This window comes from Toxorhynchites rutilus, chromosome 2, assembly GCF_029784135.1.
Source record: "Toxorhynchites rutilus septentrionalis strain SRP chromosome 2, ASM2978413v1, whole genome shotgun sequence".
NCBI classification, from domain to species: domain Eukaryota; kingdom Metazoa; phylum Arthropoda; class Insecta; order Diptera; family Culicidae; genus Toxorhynchites; species Toxorhynchites rutilus.
In genome coordinates this window covers 302,964,028-302,986,768 of record NC_073745.1, presented here as the reverse complement: position 1 = coordinate 302,986,768, position 22,741 = coordinate 302,964,028, and the positions used below count along the sequence as shown (strand labels likewise).

The following is a 22,741-nucleotide window of genomic DNA, read 5'->3' as shown; positions in this document are numbered from 1 at the left end:
AGCGGTTGTTGTTGTGTTTTACTAGTGCAGAATCAGTGGTAAAATTGGTGAAAACAAAGTGTCGTGATTCAATTTTACCATAGGAATTTCGCTGGTGAAATACACTGATGTATTTGGCGAGCAAAAGATAAGTTTTCATGTATATTTTGTGTTTATAAATTATAATCAAATAGCTGATAGAAACGGGCATTCAAGTAGCTTAAATCATTAATCACTGTAGTGGTGGTAGTGTTGAGCTTGAGTGCCTAAAGCTTCAGTTAAATCCGCTGCTGATCTATAGAGTGTTCTCTTAGCACTTTCTATCAGCAGGCGCTTGTGTTGTTGTTTGTTTTCGTTCTTCCGCACGGGCCGGCCGATGGCCGGTACACATGCGAACAATAGCGAATGTGTGGATATGGGTCTCGTAGACATGTGCAGTCGCTGCTGTGAGAGGATAAACGATCCAAACACAGAAGCGATAGCGTGTTACGGTAGGTGTCATGAGACTATTCATATCGATTGTTTACCGAACGCGGTGGGTGCTAATATCGATATTTTGAAGAAAATTAAAAATGCCGTTTTTGTATGCGACACATGTTTGGTGTTACATGAAAATGGGTTCGGGAACAACCATTTCGACGATTCCGTTGGTAAAATTTTAAATGATATTAAAGAGCTGAAATGTTTGGTTGAATTGGCCAACAATTTTGAGCTCAAAGTTAAAGAAGCGGTACGGGCGGAAATTAGAAATTTGTTCAAAACCAATAATGATATAAATACGAATTCAGAGGAAACACCTCAGCGGTACAATTTACGTTCAAATTCAAAAAAAACGTAGACGTGATGAGCAAGCTATTCAGAATGAAAACGTAACTCCACTAAGTTTCGCTGCGGTATTGAAAGACGCAAAGAAAACAACTGGAAATGTAGCTAAAGTTGAGAGTAACAATAAACAGAAAACTTTGACCAGGGAAAAAATTTTAATCATAAAGCCAAAAACTACGCAGGAATCTGATATTACTAGAAAAATGTTAAAAGATAATGTCAATCCCAAAGGATTGAATATAAATGGATTGCGAAACGGGAAGAATGGTACAGTTGTTGTCTCTGCTTCAGATAAAACCTCAATTGAGTTAATCAAGGTTAATGTTGAGAAAAAACTGGGTCAAGACTACGAGGTTAAGATACCAGAAGCATTGAGACCGACGATCAAAATTATAGGATTTAGCGAAGAAATGAATGAAAATGATTTGAAAGTTGCGTTGTTGAAACAGAACCCTTCGTTGGACAAAACCAAACATTTCGAAGTAAGAAAAATCTATTGTAATAATAAAATGAAATATAATAAATACAGTGCTATAATAGAAGTCGATGGGGATACTTATAATAAAATGATAGAGACTAAATCAGTATTTTGCGGGTTTGAAAAATGTCGAGTTATTGATGGATTGAGGATTCTAAGATGCTTCAAATGCTGTGAATATGGTCACAAAATTGTCGACTGCCAAGCAAAACACAGCGTGTGTCCGAAATGTGGCAAAAATCATGAATTCAAGAACTGTACATCCGAAGAAATTCAATGTTCAAATTGTAACAAAATTAAAAACGAACGAAGAATAGACATAGATACGAAACATTTCGCGTGGAGTACAAACTGCCCTATATTCCTCCGAAAATACGAGAGGAAAAAGGAACAGGTGGACTTCTCTATTTAGCCACCCAAGAAAGGAGAATTGAAAAAATATGATGCGCTTTATCTAAATGTGGCTGGATTACGGACACACTTCGACGAAATAGAAATATTGTTGTCCAATGAAAACCCGAAATTATTAATAATGGTTGAAACACATTTAACGGAATTGACTGATCTGAATGGATTCAATGTAGTTGGATACACAATGATCAATTGTTTGTCGAGATCTGCCCATACTGGAGGCCTATCTATGTATATTTCGAACGTTTTATATTTTAAAGAAATTTTCAATGGAACATATGGGGACAATTGGTTTCTAGCCGTTGAAGTCAGAGGATGCAAAATTTCAGGAATATACGCTGGAATATACCATTCGCCTAGTGCTAGTGACAAGGACTTCTTAGAATTTTTGGAAGATGCATGGCTACAGCACATACAAGTATATGAACAAAAAATGATTGTCATAACTGGTGATTTTAACATTGATTGGGACGAGCATAGGAAATCTTTTGAATTAAAAGCAATCACCCAAGCCGCTGGATTCAGACAAAGAATAAATGATCACACTAGAATAACCAGAACATCTTCGACGACCATTGACTTAGTATTTACGAATTTCGACGATGGTGTGATTGAAATTTTTTACAATAGCAAAATCTCGGATCATGAAACAATTGGAATGGTCTGCCATTTTTCTGATGTTGACTTTTCTGAAATAAAAAAGGAAAAATCATATAAGTGTTGGAACAATTATTCAAAACGAATATTGCAATCTGTTTTACAGAACAAAATAACTCCGATTGGAGAACGAATCTCTCTTCATGATGTTGCAAAAAATCTAGAAGAAGCGCTTTGTTCTTCAATGAAACAGATAATTGCCGGTAGTCAGACTGCCGTTCCAGTACTCAGAAATATTAGTAACAAAGCCTGGTATAACTCTACGTTGGCTAACATAAAGAGACGAAGAGATTATTACTTAATAATAGCTAAACGCACAAAAACTATTGGAAATTGGAGCACGTACAGAATATGGAGAAATATTTATGTACGTGAACTTAAGCATTCCAAGAATAAATTCATCCAAAATGAGATAAATACAATACAGCATGATCCGAAGAAGCTATGGAAAAAAATCAAATCATTATGTAATCCAGGCGGCAGCAAGGATATCGACATTGAGTTTGACGGTAAAAAGTAAAATAACAATATAACAGCAGAGAAACTCAACAATTTTTTCACTTCAAGTGTGGAAGAAATCCACAATGGTAATGTAGCTCCATCAAATCGACTGAATTTTGTTTTCCCTGGCCTGTCTTCACAATTGAGATGTTTTAAAACTATCAACATGGAAACTCTTAGGAAGGTAGTAATGGATTTGAAAAACTGTGCAGGTGTTGAGAATATCAATAAAACCGTATTAGTAGATGCATTTGATCTAATCAAAGAAAATCTACTATATATAATAAATGAATCTATGCTTCGGGGCAAATGCCCTCATACTTGGAAGAAATCTGTTGTTATACCGATTCCAAAAAATCCGAAATCGTCCAAGCCAGAAGACCGGAGACCAGTGAATATGTTGCCATTATACGAAAAGATCCTCGAAATCGTTATCAAAGACCAACTGTTGGAACATATAACGAAAAATGGAATTCTGGTTGAGGAACAGTCAGGGTTCAGGAAAAACCACTCTTGTGAAACGGCTCTCAATTTATTACTCCTGAAATGGAAACAGGCTATCGAAACGAAAAAAATAGTATTGGCTGTATTTATTGACTTGAAGAGGGCTTTTGAAACAGTAGATCGAATGAAATTACTTGATTTGCTTTCCTGTATTGAACTGGTTTGAAAGTTACCTGAACGGGCGAACACAAATCACTATTTACAGGGACAGTGAATCATCGGCGGGACCAGTGAATCTGGGTGTACCTCAAGGAAGTGTTCTGGGGCCGCTGCTTTTCTTGCTTTATATTAATGACATTAAACAGGTGTTAAATGACAGTGACGTAAACTTGTTTGCTGACGACACATTGATATTCATTGTTGCTGAGACATTGCAAGATTGCTTCGTCAAGATGAACCGTGAACTGCAAAACTTAGACGAATGGTTGAGATGGAAAAAACTTAAGTTAAACATTAGCAAAACAAAGTATATGGTAGTATCGACACGCAATCTTGACAGTGATAGTCTTAGTATAACTATCGATGGGCAAACTGTGGAAAGAACGACTTCAATCAAATATCTTGGCGTTATTCTTGACGAAACGCTGCGCTTCGACGAACATATAAACTATACTATAAAGAAGGCAGCTCAAAAATATGGAGTGCTTTGTAGAATTAATCGATTCTTGACCTTTGAAAGTAAAATTACCATCTACAAAGCATTGATCGCTCCACATTTCGATTATTGTGCATCTGTGCTATTTCTCGCAAATAAGAGGCAAATGAATAGAATGCAAATTGTTCAAAACAAGGCCATGCGCTTGATATTGAGATGCGATCGATTTACTCCACGAAGATTTATGCTTGAATGCCTACAATGGATGTCAGTGGGACAGCGTATCAAATATTGCACTCTTACGTTCATATATAAGATGGTTAGCGGCATGACACCGAACTATTTACAAAACACGATAACGTACGGAAGAGATATGCACCGATATAACACAAGGCAAGCAAGTGACCTCAGAACCATGAACTTTCGAATGTCATGTACCCAAAACTCACTTTTTTATAAAGGATATCGCCTGTATAACACATTACCAAATGAAGCAAAGACAGCAACAAGCCTTCGAATATTCCGTAGTATTTGTAAAGAGTTTTTGAAGCATGATTTAGATTTTTGACCCTGCATATAATTAATGTTAGTGTGTAAGATGACGAAGTTTAACGGATATTTGTATTTTCTTATCTTTAGACTATAATGATGATGGTTAACTTAAACAATATTTGTGAAATCTTCAATAGTTTGAGCCCGCGCGCGTTAGCACACATAGACAACTTGAGATAGAACATATGCAAAAACAATTCTTTTTAATGAAAGCATTCAAATGGGTTTAATGTGGAAACCAGAGGTAAGCTAGGGATAGCTCAATCGGAATACTTGTAAGTTCATCTTCTCAATAGATAATTATAACAAGATTTTTCTGTGTTGTGGCAGATCTTATTGCAGATTCAGGTTGACACGTTTATACCCCAGGTTGAATGTAGGGCCTGAAGTATCGGCTGAAATTAGGCTTAGGTTTGCTCAGCTGTCTGGTCTCGAAAACGATTAACAGACGTTGTCGGGTATCCAGTGAAGCGGGAATTCCTTTGTAAATTCTAGGCTAATGCTGACATAGGTATTGGGTTCAATTCCTGATCGGTCAAGAATTTTTTCGGGTTGGAAATTTTCTTGACATGCCTTGAGATATGTGAAGTGATGGGCCTGAAGTGTCGGCTAGAATAAGGCTTGGGTTTGCTCAGCTACTAGAACTCGGAAACGATCGCAATTTCAGGCCGTGGCCGGAGATCTGATAAAGCGGGATTTCCCTTGAAAATTCATGGCTAATACTGACATAGGCATTGGGTTCAATTCCCGATCGGTCTAGGGTCTTCCCGGGTTGGAAATTCTCTCGACATGCCATGGAATGAATACTTTAGACAAAGGCTTAAATTGTTCTATCGATTAGTAATCTATGTCTGCGGGATAACCAGTCCGTTTTATTTTCAATTTAATGTGCTTACTGGTTAGTATGATGTAATAAACTCAGTAACTCAATTATTATCAATAAGATAACTCGTCCCGCTCAAGCCTTTGTAGGGGAAAGAGGTGGAACCATCATCATCATTTCTAAAAAAGATAAAATGTCTACGCGTTCTATACTTCTTACTTTCTGATCCAAAAACTTGTTTCAATAGTATTAAATTTGCTTTCAAAACATGCTATTGAAATCACCAATCGGTATATAAGCGAGCGCCGCTCGGAAATCCACTCAGTTCTAATTGAACAGCGATTGGAGCATGTTGTCGCTGTTGTGGTGAAGCTCTTCATTTATCATGAAAGCGCGGATGAACGGTGTCACCAAGAGTCTGTTTGTGCACCTTAGGCCAGAAGGGAATCCATCAGGAGGAGAGTGATGCCACAAACGGTTCCCCGGGAAGATCTCGAAGCAGCCGCTACAAACACACACACACATACACGCGCGGAATTCTTTCCGTTTGGATGCCATTCAGCATCGAGAAAGATCCGGAAAATAATCTGCCAGTTCCTCTGGGAATTTAAAAACACATTCATGTGAAAGAGTTTATTTGAATGTTTTCTATCCATGTAACACTGTGATCAAATACATTCGGTTTTGTGATTTTTCAATCATTTCAATTTTCAATAATCGCAATTAACAGGATAACTTCTGAAGATTATTCTTTTCCATCAGTAGGATATTTCCGTATCCAATATTATATGCGCCCGCAATCGATTATTGCTCAGTCGCCGAAAGTTCCGAGTTCAGAGAGTTCATTCCCCTCTAGTTTGCCTTCCAAATTGCCATCGTAAACCACGCCTTCTCTCGATTCAATCACGCACATACTTAAGCGATATTCTGGTGGTGAGACGCATTCATTTTTCGTGAGGATATCGATAAGACAACATCGTTGCTGAGAGCGCTGGACGGCGAAGGATCGAGATCTGCCCTGAAACTCAAGCAGTTTGTTTGAAACTGTGAGGGAGCACAGAGAAGCCGATCCTTCAGGAGAAGAGAAGGTGACCATCGAAGCAGTCGCTGTACACATACATACACGAACGGAGTTCTTTCCGTTTGGATGCCGTTCAGCATCCAAAAGATCCGGAAAATAATCTGCCAGTTCCTCTAGGAATTTAAAAATACATTCATGTGAAAGAGTTTATTTGAATGTATTCTATCCATGTAACACTGTGACCAAATATGTTTCAATCAAGTGCTATTAACAGATGGTTATCGAGTTAGCATTAATCAAATACATTTGGCTTTGTGATTTGTCAATCAAGTACAGTTAGCAGGTTAGCTTCTGAAGATTATTCTTCAGAACAAAGTTTTTCGTATCCTATATTGGATGCATAAAACCTTGTGCCTCCAACGTAACGCTCTCGTTTTCGAAGTCTCCCAAATATTCATTTATTCATTCATTCAGAATGGATTTAGATTCAACTTCAAACAAATGATCTCTAAATCAACGATAGTCCTACGTCACCCTTGCGGTTATACCATAGATATAACCCACTTCCTGTTTTTTGATTTACCAGCAGGTACCAACTACTACGCTGGGATGAAGTCAATTCTCTGCTTCCAATGTTGAGCCACACACGCTTCCAATTAATTGTAGGATGGCGCAGCTCTACTCTCGGCTTCGCTGTCTGATCGATGAAAAACCGATGGATTTGACCGGAGGAAGGATTTCGTTTGATTCCGGGAGGCAAACGTGGTAATGTTTGCAGGATTGTTTTCAGGCAAGGAAGGTCAGCTGGAGGAGGGCAGGTATTTGTTTGGTTGAGGAAGGAAGTATAATAGAGAGTGGAATCGATCTCCTGAAGTTGGCGATTGATCAACAGTGCTTTGGATTTCAGCACCGGTAGCTGTAGATTTAATCCTCCTTGATCCCGTGGTCTCGCGAGTAGCTGCATAAGGACGCGAGCCGGCTGTCTGCTCCACAGGAGCATGCCCATAGTAGCTGTTATTTTTGCTATGTGTATATTGTAAGGTGGCAGAATTGATGACTAATACCACATCTTCGCCGTTATAAAGGTGTTGAGAAGAATCACTTTCTGTTGCAGTGTGAGGGTGCGCATAGAGTGTAGCCGCACATGATGCGCAATGGTGCCCATCAACTTATTCCAGTTATGGGAGATCATAAGTCGTATCGAGTTAGCAAATACACACCCAGGATTTTGATGTTGTTTTCTGTTTTTAACCAATCTACTTGAATCGGATTTCCATTGATGAAACCGATATCAATGGACGTAGTTTTGTGTAGGTTGAGTACCGCTCCCGAAACTCTCCCAAAACGACGAAATATATTTCGCATTTCCTCTATTTTGCTACGAGATGTGACGATAACGCTAATATCGTCCGCATATGCCACAATCAAATCGGTGCCGCATACACGTTCGAGCGATGTCAACAAAGGGTGTAAATATAGAACAAACAAATACATGGACATGGGGTCTCCTTGCCTCACCGATCGCTGGATGGGAAACGATGTACTCAGATGTCCATTTATTAATAGGCGGGAAGAGGATAGAGTCATAATTCGGCAGAGCAATTCCACGAATGTGCTGTTAATACCGAGAGAACGCATGTTATCAAAAAGAAATGAGTGTCTTACTCGATCGAAGGCATGATCCAAATCGAACGACACCAACTTGCCGACCTGTTTGCTCGTGGTCAGCTGTGCGATTCTATCCTTCAGAGCCAGATTGGCTTGAAATATGTTGTTGTGTGCGTTCGAGCATTTTTGAGATTTGCTCAGAATTTGATGTGTTATCATTACATTCTCCAGACGTGTCTTCAAAATACGGGAGAGGAGTTTGTAGTCGAAATTCAAAAGCGAAATCGGTCTATACGAGCCAACAGTGTCGCCAGTTCCTCGTTTCTTCACCAGAACGATATTTTTTTTTTTTTTTTTTATACTGACTGTCTTCTGGTTTCTTGTCAGTCTATTCTAGAAACATTTTTCAACATTTTTTCCAGGTAGTTCTTCTAAAGCAGGATTTCTCAAAGTGGTCGATCTTGGTTTCCCAGGGGTCGACACAAACGAAAATTGATGTTGGGGGTCGACGAGGTTTAAGAATCGACTCCTATTAATCAACACAAATTCTCATTTGAAACTTTCAAGATACTGTCTAAGTTGTATTACGTGAATCCACTTGTTATAAGAATGACTAATATTCCATTATTTTTGCGTAAAATTCAAAACTTCATTTGAGATATTTAGGATTGTCCGATTTAGGTCAAATATGCACCGGTTTGTTGTATATTTTGTTGCCATTTTAAAGGTGAAGGTAATGAAGACCCAAGACTTCTATGAGAGAGACATTCATGGAAGTTTTGGTTCTCGATGACGAAAAACTATAGTGATCGATTTTTACAATCTTATCTTGAATCCCATTGATGGTAATCACTTGGTACCAGATTCGGACTGGGTGCATTATTACTTCCCAACCAACCTCCCGGGGTTTTTGGCGTGTCACTATAGGCATGTGTGGTCTTGCCACACATGCCTATAGTGACCTCTTCTGTTGGCCAATTTTGGCAGTTTCTGATCAATCGCTAGCTTCAAACAGTCCAGATGTTGAGAGTAGAGATCTAAATTCAGTACTTGGCCATACGAAAGTAACTCATAAAAATATGATTCTCTTCAAGTCCCACCGAATACACAGTAAAACCTTCCTAACCCTGGTTTGGCCACCGTTTGAGCTGCTTCACCATGCTTTGACCACAATCGTTTTCGCATACTATTGTCGTATGTTTCGTCACCATTCACTATCCGTTTAAGAAATGGGTCGATTTTATTCCGTTTGGCCAAGACTTTGGCAGATGGAAATTTGATCCATCGTATTTTTTGGTGTTAATTGGTGTGGCACCTAAAAACCGAGCATCTTTGTGAATCCAGCTCTGCGCAAATGGTGTAAAACTGTTTCATGGTCGATTTTCAGCTCCTGCGCGATGCTAGGACTAATATCATATCAATTTCGGTTTTTTTTCTGAGATTTTATCGACAACTTCGACGACAGGTTTGCCTGTGTGACATCAAACATCAAAAATGCCTGAACGTAATCAAAATTGCACGTAATTAGCACCATAAACATAAAAACTGTAAAATGTACCGAATATTCTCCTTGTTGAGTTTCATTGTAAACACCCTGCAACTCACTACTAAATGGAACAAACAAAACACAGCAAAAGATTTTTTTAGTGTGAATTAAAATTGTTTGATCGATACTATACGAGATATCAAACACTACAGCCATATACCGAGAAAATAAAAAGTTGAGAGGCTTAGAATGCAAGGTGTGTAAGATGTGTAAGACTCACAAATTCACTGCAACACATTACCAACTTATTTGACAATGTGGACGATAAGTTAGAACCTCAATTATTAGTTTCTATAGCAAAATAAAATTTAAACGTTTTTGTGCGCTGAGTTATTAAAAAAAAGAAAAAGTTGATGAAGAGAAATCGATCAAGTCACTTACACTCCTTGAATTTTAAGCCCCTCATTTCTTTATCCCCAACCTAATATTATTTATACAAGTTCGGACGTGAAGTACAGGCAAATCTGTTTTTGTGCGGTTGCTTTCTGTGCGATTTCTCATTTGTGTAACTGTTCAGCTGGGATATTATTATTTGTGCGATTAGTTTGTGTGATTCAAGATTCGATGTCGTAATAAAATCGCACAAAAAGTGTCGCATAAACGAGGAATCACGCAAAAAAGGGACCGCACAAAAACAGGTTTGCCTGTAAAACAAAACGTGATCAAGTTCGTGCGATAATGTGTTTGAGCGAACAAGTCTTTCACGCACGTTTCGAGCTGTGCTATATTTCACACATTACTCGATTTAATAGGAAACAGTCATGATCAAATTCAAGTCCATCCATACTCCTGATATTTTACTGTATAACAGGCTTGCACATGAACAAAACATAGCTCGTAGACATTTTAGCTTTTGAATGAAGTGATTATCATGCCACTTCGTTCAGCCGGCAAAGAGTTATTAACGCTCAAAACCTTGCACCTCCAACGTAACCTCTTGTTTTTGATGCTTTTAACATACATTCGGGATAAAAATGCCGTAATCCTAAGTCAAAGTCCATGCGAAGCCAAGCTTAGTACTGTACAGTTTTCTTTGTGCATATTGTGAGCTCGCTTTGTGAAGCTTCATTGGAGCTTGATTGATAATACACTCTTCTGTTAATTTTATTAAAGAAATTACAAAGTGATTACATAGCAAAATAAAGTGAAATGAAGTGAAGTGATTGAAAAAGACTTTACAAAATGCTTGATTACCTACGCGCGTAGCCTAATCATACTTTTCTGCTGTTTATGAAAAAGTAACAGAGTAGATACCAAAACATGTTTTAACATTTTTCTATTTTCTTTAATAACTCTAGGAAACTCGTTTTACTCGATTTTACTAAGAGGATTGAGGATATCCTAAATTTACAAATAAAATCTCTACAGTATCACAACCATGGAAGAAGTCAATGTCGTCGATGCAAGAAGAGTTCATTACCTTCTGCACATATGAGGAGCTTAAGCAGAAGCTCAACTAATGCTATCAGAAGTTCTGGTTGCAACGCGACATTGAAATACAGTGCGGTGGAACATTGTTGAATAATATATTATCGATTTTCCATCTTCATACCTTGTCGAAAAAGGCTGCAGTGTGTTTACAAACATTTTGACGAAACAAAAAAAACTATGGGAAAATCAACGAACGAGGAGATTTAGGGGTTCAACTCACCAATATTGAACCAGATTTTGATAGATTGGTAGAAAATCACCAGGTTCTTCCATGACACTGAATTTTTGATGGTTTTTATCTTTACTTCACGATTTTTTTTTTAGATATTTGCAAGCAATTTGTATTTGTGATTAATTTGTATTAATAACTGTTACACTTGATATTCACCGAATTTTATGTCTATTTATTTTGTCAGGACACTTAAGCCTTAATAAGGCCGTGTGAACTATATTACACCCTACAATATTATTATTTCAATATTTTGCTTAACCAAACACTTCTGAAGGTATCTGGCAATACTCCAATTTTTTTAGAGCTTCTAAAAAATTACGGTATTAATTTGCGAGTTTTTTATGCAGAAAACATATATAAAAAAAGTTATAGGAGGTTGTGTCAAAGATACGACCGCATTGTTGACGTAGAACTACGCTGTTATTTTATATAAGTCGCTTGTTTATACCTTCGGATATTATTCTATAATGCTGTGAAATTTTCGAAACAACTGCTTAGTAAAATAATCTCTGAAATGTTTCTTTCATTGTAGAATCAATTGATGATAATTGATTGATGATTCATTCTTGCCCTCGCAAAACAATACACTAGCTGATCGTATGTCGCAATTTAATTCATGTCAATGCATTGAAAATTTACCTCGATCGCTATTCCGGTAGCCTTTTTCGCAATTGACATAGACTCGGCTACAATCGATTATATACATGTTACACCAGCACCACATAACTACATCAATATATCTTTGGCACCGCATGGAAACAACAACAAAGATAACACTTGCAAGTATCAAATATCATGCTACATGTTAATTAGTATTGCCTCAAAGGAATCGCACCTCTAGCCATCGTTCGTACAACGTACACCAAGCGCCAAACAAGCGTTCACCATAGCATGTATACAGAGCCATACATTGATGGCTTGAAACTACTAGGAATATAAACACTTCTCATCATTTTGCGCTATTCTCAGAAGAAACGCATGTGTTAATATTACTGGCCTCGAAAAAAAGTTTCATTACTTTCTCATGCTCGAGAGAAGCGCAGCTATCACCCTTAGTGGAGGAATTTTTGCTACTGGCAAGCGAAACCTAATGACATACAAAATTCCAGAACGACATTTACTTTCTAGGTGACTAAACAAGCGAAATAAACTCTTTTTGTTAATATCAACAACCTCGAAAACAGTACCAATGCTTCATTATGATCAATATTAGCGCAAATGCCATTCTAGTTGAAGGCAGTTTTGTGACTGGCACGCGAACCTAAATAACAAATAACATTTCAGTAAAGGCTGATTTAGACGATGCCAGTCAGCGCTCTAGTTGAGGTATCCAGTGAACGTAGAACAGACACTCTGTCCAAGTTACTTGTACCAGTATCGAACAAGTAATTGGCCTCTAACTTGAACAGAGTGTCTATTCTCTATTCACTGGATACTTCAACTAGAGCGCTGACTGGCATCGTCTAAATCAGTCTTAAGACATTCAATCTGCTTGGTATTCCCCAAATATTTTTTTGAAGCACAACCTTAACGCCTGCTACGCCATAATGTCAGTTTAATGCATTGATGCATTCTCAAAGGCACAAAAGAAGCCCTTATGATGACGGAAAACAAACAATGTTAACTGCTTGGAAAAAGGCTGAATCATGCCACACAGTTTGTACTCTGCTGTAACAGCCATCGATGCGAATTCGCTGATGAGTTTGTCAAGAGCGACCGCCTTCACACCACCAGCGGGGGAGCTTGATTTTGGTTACTACCTGGGTAACGGCGTTTACATTTTCGATCGACGCGCCGAAATCGCCTACTTCGCTGTTGTTCGGTGCGGTGTCACATTCGCGAAGGCTCGGTTCAGTGCGAGCGCTTTTCACTGCACCAACACCCCGTGCATCATTAGATGACGCTTACCTCGTAATTTTATTGCCCCTAGCAATGCGTTCGTTTTTTGCAGGGCTCGAGCCTGCCTTCCTCTTCTTCTTGCTCATCGCACACTACGCGAAGAGTCCAATTTGTGTCGCGGAAAGAAGACCACACGATACGAATAACGCGAAAAACGAACAGAAAAAACAAACGACGATTTCCAAGTTGGATTACCACTGGTGGGGTCCAATCTTAGATCGAAGCGCAGCGAAAGCAAAGTGAACTGGATTGCTCAACAGTCCGATGCCGAATGAAAGTTTGCCTCAGCGAGATCCACTGTTTATACTCTAGGCAAGTATTCCCCTTCATTCTTCTTCTTTTCCTTTGTTCACGGAGACTTCAAATCCTACGATTTCCCCTTCGTTGGTCGTCGATAAGTTGCTCGTTATTGACAGCTCTGTTCGGGAAAGCACACAAATGGACAGAACAAATCTATGGGAAAATTGAAACGCTTAAAGTTTTCATGAATTTGAACCATTTACAAACCAAGGGATTCTAATGTATAGCATATTAAACAAATCTTAGGGAATTTCCGATTCGTTTAGTATGTAAATCGCCAAAATCCGGTCACGGCAAAAAAAGGTATTAACGTTAACTTTATTTCATAAAAACGTGACCTGTTTTCTGATTTGGCACCCTTCATGAAAGACGTAGTTCTACGTCAAAATTTCGCTCCACTAGAAATGTTGTTTTAATTTTTGCATAACCAAATGCGCAATAAAGTGAGCTGTGAGCAACGACAAATAGTGTTCTTGGGGTTGACCGGCAGTGGCAACTATATCGCTACATTTTGTCATCTGTTTCAATAGTTTATTTTTTATCAAATGTTTATGTTCTCTGAAACTTGAGTCGATTCCTCGCCTAGTTTTCACGGTCTTCTAAAGGGTTAATGAACAGCAAAAGTTTTCAGTTGTTAAGTATTTCATATGCTTGAAGAAGTTTGGCTATGGGGGTCTGAGGTATCACTCCATTCTGAAAAAGGGGTCTATTGCCCAAAATAGTTTGAGAATCCCTGTTCTAAAGCAATCGGACATGAAAACTCTTGTGGCAATAAGTCGGACTGTTGCACAATATACCTCAGGCATTCACTCACAGACGTCACCAATCCGAAATCGATCACCTGCTCTGTGAGACACCCTATGTATCAAAGCCTCCAACAATAATTTAACGTTACGAGAGATGCACTGTTTCGAAAACATATATCTTCTTATCGCCTGGGAAACTGAAACGAAAACATTGATCAAAAGGAAAGCTTCAGCACACTAAATTGAGTGATAAATCGAAGCGGATGGGGTATCGTTACTCCCAACAATTGCTGAAATTGCGATAAAATTCAATCAATCCTGGTCACGTAACGATAGGGAATGTACGATTTTATCTGTGTCCTTCTTCCGCAGTCTCAACGTAAACTCAACAAAAACAACACCGTTTATATCAGGGCGTCAGACACTAGTGAAAGATTGATTACTTCCTAGCTGGGAATTGAGTTCCTCTTTCGTTTGACCGCTGATTGGATAAGGGCATGGATGCTCGAACGTTTCGAGATTAATTAGAGAGTTGGACTGGGGAAGGTCGTTAGGCGTACATCTTGAAACGGTTTCCTTTTAAGGGAACGCAGTAGAATTTTTCCACAGGGTGCCAGCTCCCACAGATTACGTCCAATACCGACATTGACTCTAATCGGATTATCCAGAATGGCAATGCACTGAACTAGAGACCAATTGGCGATGGGAATAAATAGTTTTTTTTTTCTGTTTCGTTTGCTTCTTCTCGCCACAGGCGAGGAAAATCGATGTTAGTTAATTTCCCCATTGTGTAGATAATCCCCTCCCCTTCACAGTAGCGAAATGTTCAACTGTAGAGTGTAGCAAAAGCGTAGCAAAGTATATTTAATTAAAACCAACGAGTTTCCATTATTGTCCTCACTTTGTATCGTTCGTTTTCTCTCGCCTCTCCAACAAACCAAATATATAAACAAACCCTTCGAACCGACCGAAACAAAACAAAACAGGACAGTACGAATCCGAAGTGGAAATCCACGGTAAATTTTATTAGCTGTATTCTAGCCGTATTTCTCGCACTTTTCCATTTTTACCTGTATTCTATCTGAGTATACCCCGTAGCGACCTAGCAACAACCGCTCGTGTCCAAACCATTGGTACGAATGAGAAAAAAAGGATCTCACTTTAAAAACCAGCATCCCGCCCCCCATTTCGCAACCCTCTTTCGGCCCTTCTCCACACTCTGCAAAACGTTCAACTATATAGATTGTAGCGAAATATACTTTTTTTTTATTCTATTAAATCTATCTCTCTCGCAAATGCTTCTTCTCGCCTCAATCCAGGTTCGAGTGAATAATATCACTTCAAACCATAAATCCCACTTCTCCACTTGGCGTTTTTGCCACCCCCGGCAGCCTGAAAATGCATGCAGACGAGGCCGTGGGAAAATGGAAATTCAAAGTGATTTATGAAAATCTCGGCTGATAAAAAGTCGATGAGTATGTGTGTGTATGTGTGCGTGTGGATGTGAAGTGAGCAGTCATTGAATTCATTTCGGTTTTATTAGTTCCCAGGGATTTTTTTTAACCCACTAACGACTAGTGGACAGGTCGAATCATGGATTTAATTTCCTGCCGATTTTCAGAGTGTCAGAGCGCGGGACTCATCCAGCCACTCAAAAAGGATTAACTTTGGTCGGACGGAAAATAATCATTGATTCATGCGATCGAGTTCGGCAATCTTTAATATGTGATGATGATTGGACGGTGCGATTTTTGGATGCATGTTTCAGTCAACCAAGACATTTTGGATTGAATTATCAGAACCGAACTTGTAGAACCGACTCGGACCACGGCAAAACTATAAACCTTCCTAAACAATTAATAACCCTTAAAATTCCATCCATTCCCATCAAACCACGTGCCCCACAAATTGGCTTCATTTGTTTCCGGTTCGACCTCCAAACGCACATTTTGATTCGGGGCCTGGAACAAACCCTAAACAAACGGACCCGTTTTAGGCTCACCTTTCGTCCAACCATCTTTATTGGACGGACATCCCGGATGAATTATCATACTTCCTCCCTATTAATCTTGCAGCCAACACCACAGTGGCGAACATTTTTCCTGGGAAGATCTCAAATAAAACAGGAAGCCACTCGACAAGAAAAAGAAAGGAAATGCTAATATGTAAATTCAGAGTGGAGACGTAGGCCGAAATACACCAGAACCGTCCTCACGCAAATTGATTCTCGGAATTTGGTTAATGATCCTGAAAAAAATGGCTTTTTCCCACGCAATCCCCCCGAAGGCATTCGGCATCCTGTCTCGCGATACAGTGGCCACTCGATCGGATCATTGAGACAATCCCGGGGATTACTTACAATGAGAAAGCCTGATGGCTACCATTCGTCTTTCCGTGTTGGCCTTTTTTGACACTGATTAGTGACATTACGAATGTTCGCCGCGGTCGGATATATTCGTGCTTTTATTGAGATTGGTGGATTTGCGATAATCTGGCTTAACATTAAGTGTAAAGTGTTATAGATGCAACATTGTATACAGCATTAGTGTAATGAAGTGATTGAAAACAAAATACTGTTATATTATTCCTAATCCACAAAATTGTACATGCCAAAAACTGCATTTTTGATTCCCCAAATAATCGATATGTGTCGCAAATTAATCTTAGATTTCTCCAATAAATTCAAGTGTCTGTATCAGCTTATAAAGTAACGGGTGTTCAATAAAAAATTAGAATTCCTTCAGTGATATAGTAAAAACAGAAAACAAATACTCCAAGCATTTTAGTATTTTTTTATTAAAAACATAACGGTTGTTCTTCAAAAAAAAGTCAGTGAATGTTGGCAAAGGGGCCGTGCTCAGCCGTAAGGCACAACTTGATGGAAATGCTCTCACAAGAGCGCTGGATGGCACTGACATCCATCTTATGGATGCAATTCCGGATCCTCGTGGTAAGCTGCTTGGTGTCCGTGGCCCGCCAATTATTCTTGTACACCAGAGCACTGAGGGAGCCAAAAAAATCCTCGATCGGATGGCACTGGGACAAGTTGGTCGGGTTCCGCTCCTTGGGTCCGTACGGTATCTGTTTTTCCTCAAAGTACGCCAACGTATTCTTGGCGTAATGGTAAGACGCCTTGTCCGGTCAGAAGACGTACGTCCCATCAGAATGATGCAGAATCTTCTCCAGACACTCCTCCTGGTACACCTTCTGGTTGATGACAAGTCCGTTCGGCTTGTTAAACCAGGGATTTGAAATCCCTTTGTTGGAAATTGCAATGTACAGCATTACTTTCTTCTCTTTCTTGGTACTTAACCCCCTGGGTGTGGACGCCTTGTCGCTGGTGTAGTACCGGTTATTGCCGGGAATATGGGACTTTGACAACGGAAAATAACTCTCGTCGTCTAGTACGAACAACGTCCTGCGATAAGTCTTCGTCATCCAGCGCCACTGAGATTTCACGGTCGCTATCTGCTCGTCCGTGTACTCTGGGGACCTAGTCTTCTTCTGTCAGTGCCCTCCTCCTTGAAGGTTTTGTGGATGTAGGAATAAGAGCAGCGAAATTTTCGACCTGCGTCGCGCAAGCTCGTACCGTCCTTGTCGTTGAACAGAATTTTCAGAAATTCCCTCTTCTTTTTCATCATGACCTTCGCCGGACGAGCACTACCGGTCTTCCGCTCGACGTTCCGGGATGTCAGGATCCGGTAAACAGTGCTCACCGGCACATTTTCGTCCCGTGGCCCACTGCAAACTTTTTTTCTTGACTTTCAACACGCTTGCGGAGTGCTTGTTGTTTCGACGCCATCTTTGATCGAACTGACAGCACCTGAGCGAAAAGAAACGAGCAGTCCGTTCCTAGGAAGCCCAGAGAGAAATTCTCTCGGTGAGCAAAAAATTTACGCTCTATACTTTATTTCAGAAAAATTGTTACACATAAATGGTTAATATATGGTTAATAATTATAATATTGTTAAGCTCGATTATTGTTACGGTAAAAGTTTTCGTCTTGTGAGACCACGAATCTAGTTATTAATTGAGGTCTTCAGGTAACCGGAACTGGTGATCAACCAGACCATGTATCATCGAACGGAACAAATAATAATTGGACGGTGCAATATCTGGGGAATATTCGGGTACCGTTCCTCAGTGAACACCGATCTGGTCCCTCCGAATACACAGCATAACCTTCGCAGCAGTCATATTTGGACGAGCCGACGACATGACCGGGCGGTCCCATGACTTTCTCCATCTTTGGATTGCTGTAACAAATCCATGTTTCATCACCCGTCACGATGCGATGAAGAAGACCCTAGGTACCATTTTAACCAATTGAGCAGTTGTCACAGACAAAAAAACAACGCATTACTCATTTCAAATCGTGAGTCCCATACTTTTGAAACATTCCCAACGCATGTAATCGCTTGGAAAAGGCTTGGCGGGTAAAGGCCCATTTATACGTTGCTACACCCAAACTAGCGTTGGCAGAAAAAATATTATCTTCGGCAGAAAAAATGCTTTTTCGTGTGCTGAAAGGTGAAATGAACAAATAAAAGTACCTGTTTCAAAAGTTTTAAAATGTTCGTATGTATGGGAGCAGACCTCTTTTTCTCTCAGACTGAACGTCAGCTCGGGATTGTACCCAAAAAAAAATAGTCCAAACGATGCTAGTGAGGATCGATCCAAGGCCAGCTGGAATGCAAGGATGGTTTACACGACTACGTTATCCACATAGCCTAGGGTGCCGATGAATGTATGGAAAAAAATTGACCCTAAAATTCCAAAAAATTACCCTGTAAAAAATATTTACCACCTCAAAAAAATACCCTATGCAAAATATCAGCTCAATCAGACTTAAGGGAGAGTGGCGCAAAGCGGTCAAAGTTTGAGTTTTTTAAAAATCGAAAAATCACAAACAAAGGGTCCGAAATATGATTTTGTCCAAAATATGATTCAGAACGGTAAATCTCGACGAGTAATGCAAAAAATGGGTGGGTTATATCTATGATATAACCGCAACGTTGCCGTGGAACTACCTTAGCGTAGCAATCATTTGTTTGTATTGATTAAATTTTTGATTGAATGAAACAATTCCCGAATTCAATATATTTGCTTCGTGAGTTAAAAAGATTGTATAATAAGGTCAATTCATTCATTGTGATAGATTATGTTCTTCGTTCCAAGTAAATTGAATGACAGTCCTTTTACGTTTGGTATGATGCCTAGGACAAAATATGTGAACGGAAGAATTTTTTTAATCAAACGATTATTTTATTTTACGTTTCCTTCTGAAGTTTGTATCTCTCAAGAGTACGTATTTCTCGAATCGCGAATTTGCTTGATTTGATCACATTCTTTGTGTGTACACCGACTGGACAACATCGTTGCTGGACGAGCTGGACGGCGAGGGATCGAGTGCCTTTCTTAAGGCAAGAGGGCGGAGGTGGTAGCGCTGGAGTAGAGTAGAGTAGAGTTTTCAAAGGGCCTTTCTCAAGGCTAGAGACGAATGAACTGCAAAAGTTTAAAGTCTCTATAATACAATACCTTCCTTCCTTCCTTGATTTGATGAACTTTAGGCACACAATTTCGATTTTGACATGTACGTCGAACGCATATTTTTTAATCAATAGGCGTCATCGCAGCAATTGGTTATCAACATCTTGCCTAATCATCAAATGGTATGCGTAGGAATTCAGTGAGCAGAAGATGTGAAGGCATATCCTTCAATGCAATCTTGAATAACCGAGCCAAAGCGTGGTGTTCGTACCCGCTTTTGTAATTCGTGTTAGGAAAACACTTTTCGGAGTGCAAGAAAAAACATGCGATCGCAGATGTACCCCCGGAAAACCGTTTTAAGGAAACATATTCCAGTTTGCACAAAGGCAAGCGAGTACAAATATACTCACAGTTTGCATTTATTTGCTGAGCCGATTTCCCCAGACATCTTGGTTTTGAAGTCTGTGTTAAACAAACACATTTCAGTCGGAACAAAAATGCCCCCGACTTGCATGAATTTTTAATGCCAATTTCTTCAGACACCTTGGTCATAAAGTCTGTGTTGGAGAAACACATTTCAGTCGGAACAAAAATACCCCCGACTTTCATGTATTTGCAATGCCGATTTCCCCAAGGCTGCTTGGTTTTGATGGCTGTGTTAGGGAAACCATAGATCGGGCCAATCAAAATGAGGCAGTCAGGGCGTTTAGATAACGTTTAATATTTCACGGTTATTCAATTGTTTATCTAATGAAAAATAATATTTTATTAATTGCGATAGGAGCGTAGAAATATTCCCTATCAATTGATGCAAACATCTTTCCGATCCAGTAAGAAATGTTCGAGTTATAAGCATTCGGATTCTTTCATTTTTTCCTGCATGTTTTGTGTTTGGGTTTTCATTTTCCCCCCATATACTACGGTTAGTAAAATTTTGATGCCAAATGTCTTAACCCATTCCCGTATTATTTAATACGTCACATATCAAGTGATTTTACTACTCTGCTGAGCGTTCTAGCACCCTATGTTATGCAAGTAACGGGTGTTAAATAAAAAATGAGAATTTTTTCAATCGCATATAAAAAAATTTTTTTTTCATCGATTTCAGTATTTTTTAATAACATAATGTATTTTCTTCAAAAAAATGTCAGTGAATGTTTGAGTAAGGGCCGTGGTCTGCTGTTCGACGTAACTTTGTCGCGATGCTCTCACAAGAACGTTGTACGGCACTTACGTTCATTTTCCGGATACAATTCCGGATTCTTGTAGTCAGTTGCTTCGTGTCCTTGGCCCTCCAATTGTTTTTATACACTAGGGCACTGAGTGAGCCAAAGAAATCCTCTATTGGGCGGCACTGGGGCAAGTTTGTTGGGTTACGATCTTTCGGCACGAACGGTATCTTTTTCTCCTCAAGATACGCCAGCGTCTTCTTGGCGTAATGGGAAGACGCCTTGTCCGCCCAGAAGACGTACTTCCCATCCGCGTGATGCTCGTTCAGGAACGGCAGCAGGATTTTATCGAGGCACTCTTCTCGATAGATTTGTTGGTTGATTGCCAGACCGCTCGGCTTAAACCAAGGCTTTGAAATGCACCGGTCGGAAATGGCTATGTATAACATAACCTTTTTTTCAAACTTGTGCTTGAACCTGTATTTCACTTCAGGCGGTGTGGATGACTTGTCGCTGGAGTAGTAATTATCATTTCCTGGAATATGCGTTTTGGACAGCGGAAAATAACTTTCGTCGTCCAGAACGAAAGACGTCCCGCGGTATTTTTTGGTCATCCACCGACACACTGTGATTTAACCGTCTCAATCTGCTCCTCCGTGTACTCCGACGACGTCGTCTTCTTCCTGCAGACGATTCCTTCCATCTTGAGGGTCCGATGGATCAATACGTGGGAGCAGCCATATTTCCGACCGGCGTCACGCAGGCTGGTTGCGTCCTTGTTGTTAAACAGCTTCTTTAACGATGTCTTCCTCTGCTTCGTCATTATCGTCACCGGACGACCACCGCCGACCTTTTGCTCTATGTTCAGGGAACCCAGGATACGATATACCGAACTGACAGGTACATTTTCTTCCTTAAAATGTGCCACCGTGTTTTCCTTGCTGGAATTGCGGTTTCGTAGAATCGTACAATGCGTTCGCGAAGCACGTGCTGTTTCGACGCCATCTTTGCTTTGACTAAATTCAAACTAGCAAAACCAAACACGCCTACTGTTTCTAGGGAGCTCGAAGAGCAATTTTCTTGGAGAAAGAAAATTTTACGTTCTTTATTTGAGTTACTGAAAGGTATTGAAAGGTGTTAAATAAAAACCCGTTAAACCACGAGTGAGACTCAATGTTGTACGGGAAAGGGTTAAAATTGCATGAGACATCGAGATCTAGTGTCATTTCGAAAAAAAAAGTTATCAAAAATCGACACTCTGGGACTTTTTTTCGGAATACTAGACGAAACGTATGGTTTTGGGTCCCAATAGAAAAAGTTATCTCGATTTTTCATTCGGAACATGCTGCAAAATTCATTCGAACTTTATTTATTAGTGTCGCAGACGTTAAAATTAGAGTTTTTTGAAAGCCTAAAAATCGCCAGAAATCGAGGTTAAAAAAAATTGATGCCAAATGTCTCAAAACTGCATGACACGTTGAGGTTTACAGGTTATCGACTTTTCGACGGAAAAACGACCAAGTGCCAAAAACAATCATATTTCGGACGCTTAAGTCATATGATGCAGAAAACAGATTTCAACTTTATGCACATGTATTATTTGGTTGATATTTTTAATAAAATAGTTCAATATGCATTTAAGCTTTCTACTTTGGTACATATTTGATTAAAAACTTAAAAAATCATCGAATAAAATGCTTTTCGAATCAAGCGAACAAGAATCAAACTTCGGACACTATTTATAAAAAAAAACAAAATTTCGGACAAATTAAATTCAAATTTCGGATACTTTTGTAATTTTGAAAATTTTTGAACGAAAATTACACTACACTTGATTATATTCTATGGTCAACTGCGGAACACTTACCAAGCAATCACAGTAACCTGATAACGATGATTTTTTCCTACTATGTGAATTATTACATTAAATTAAGTTAATTCTCAAATGAAGTGATAGTGAAACCAACTGATTAC

General features: G+C 39.3%; 1 protein-coding gene across 5 annotated transcripts in view; it reads left to right on the top strand.

Moving 5' to 3' along the window:
• The window catches only part of LOC129771009 (uncharacterized), a 493,902-nt gene that overhangs the window by 409,199 nt on the left and 61,962 nt on the right, over positions 1 to 22,741 (top strand). For 4 of the 5 annotated variants that reach the window (XM_055774239.1, XM_055774237.1, XM_055774240.1 and 1 more), the window contains one exon: positions 15,095 to 15,124. The exons of the other annotated variant lie outside the window; for it this stretch is intronic. In XM_055774239.1, coding sequence (XP_055630214.1) covers positions 15,095 to 15,124 — 30 coding nt within the window. The remainder of the gene's footprint in view (positions 1 to 15,094; positions 15,125 to 22,741) is intronic. 5 annotated transcript variants of the gene reach the window in all.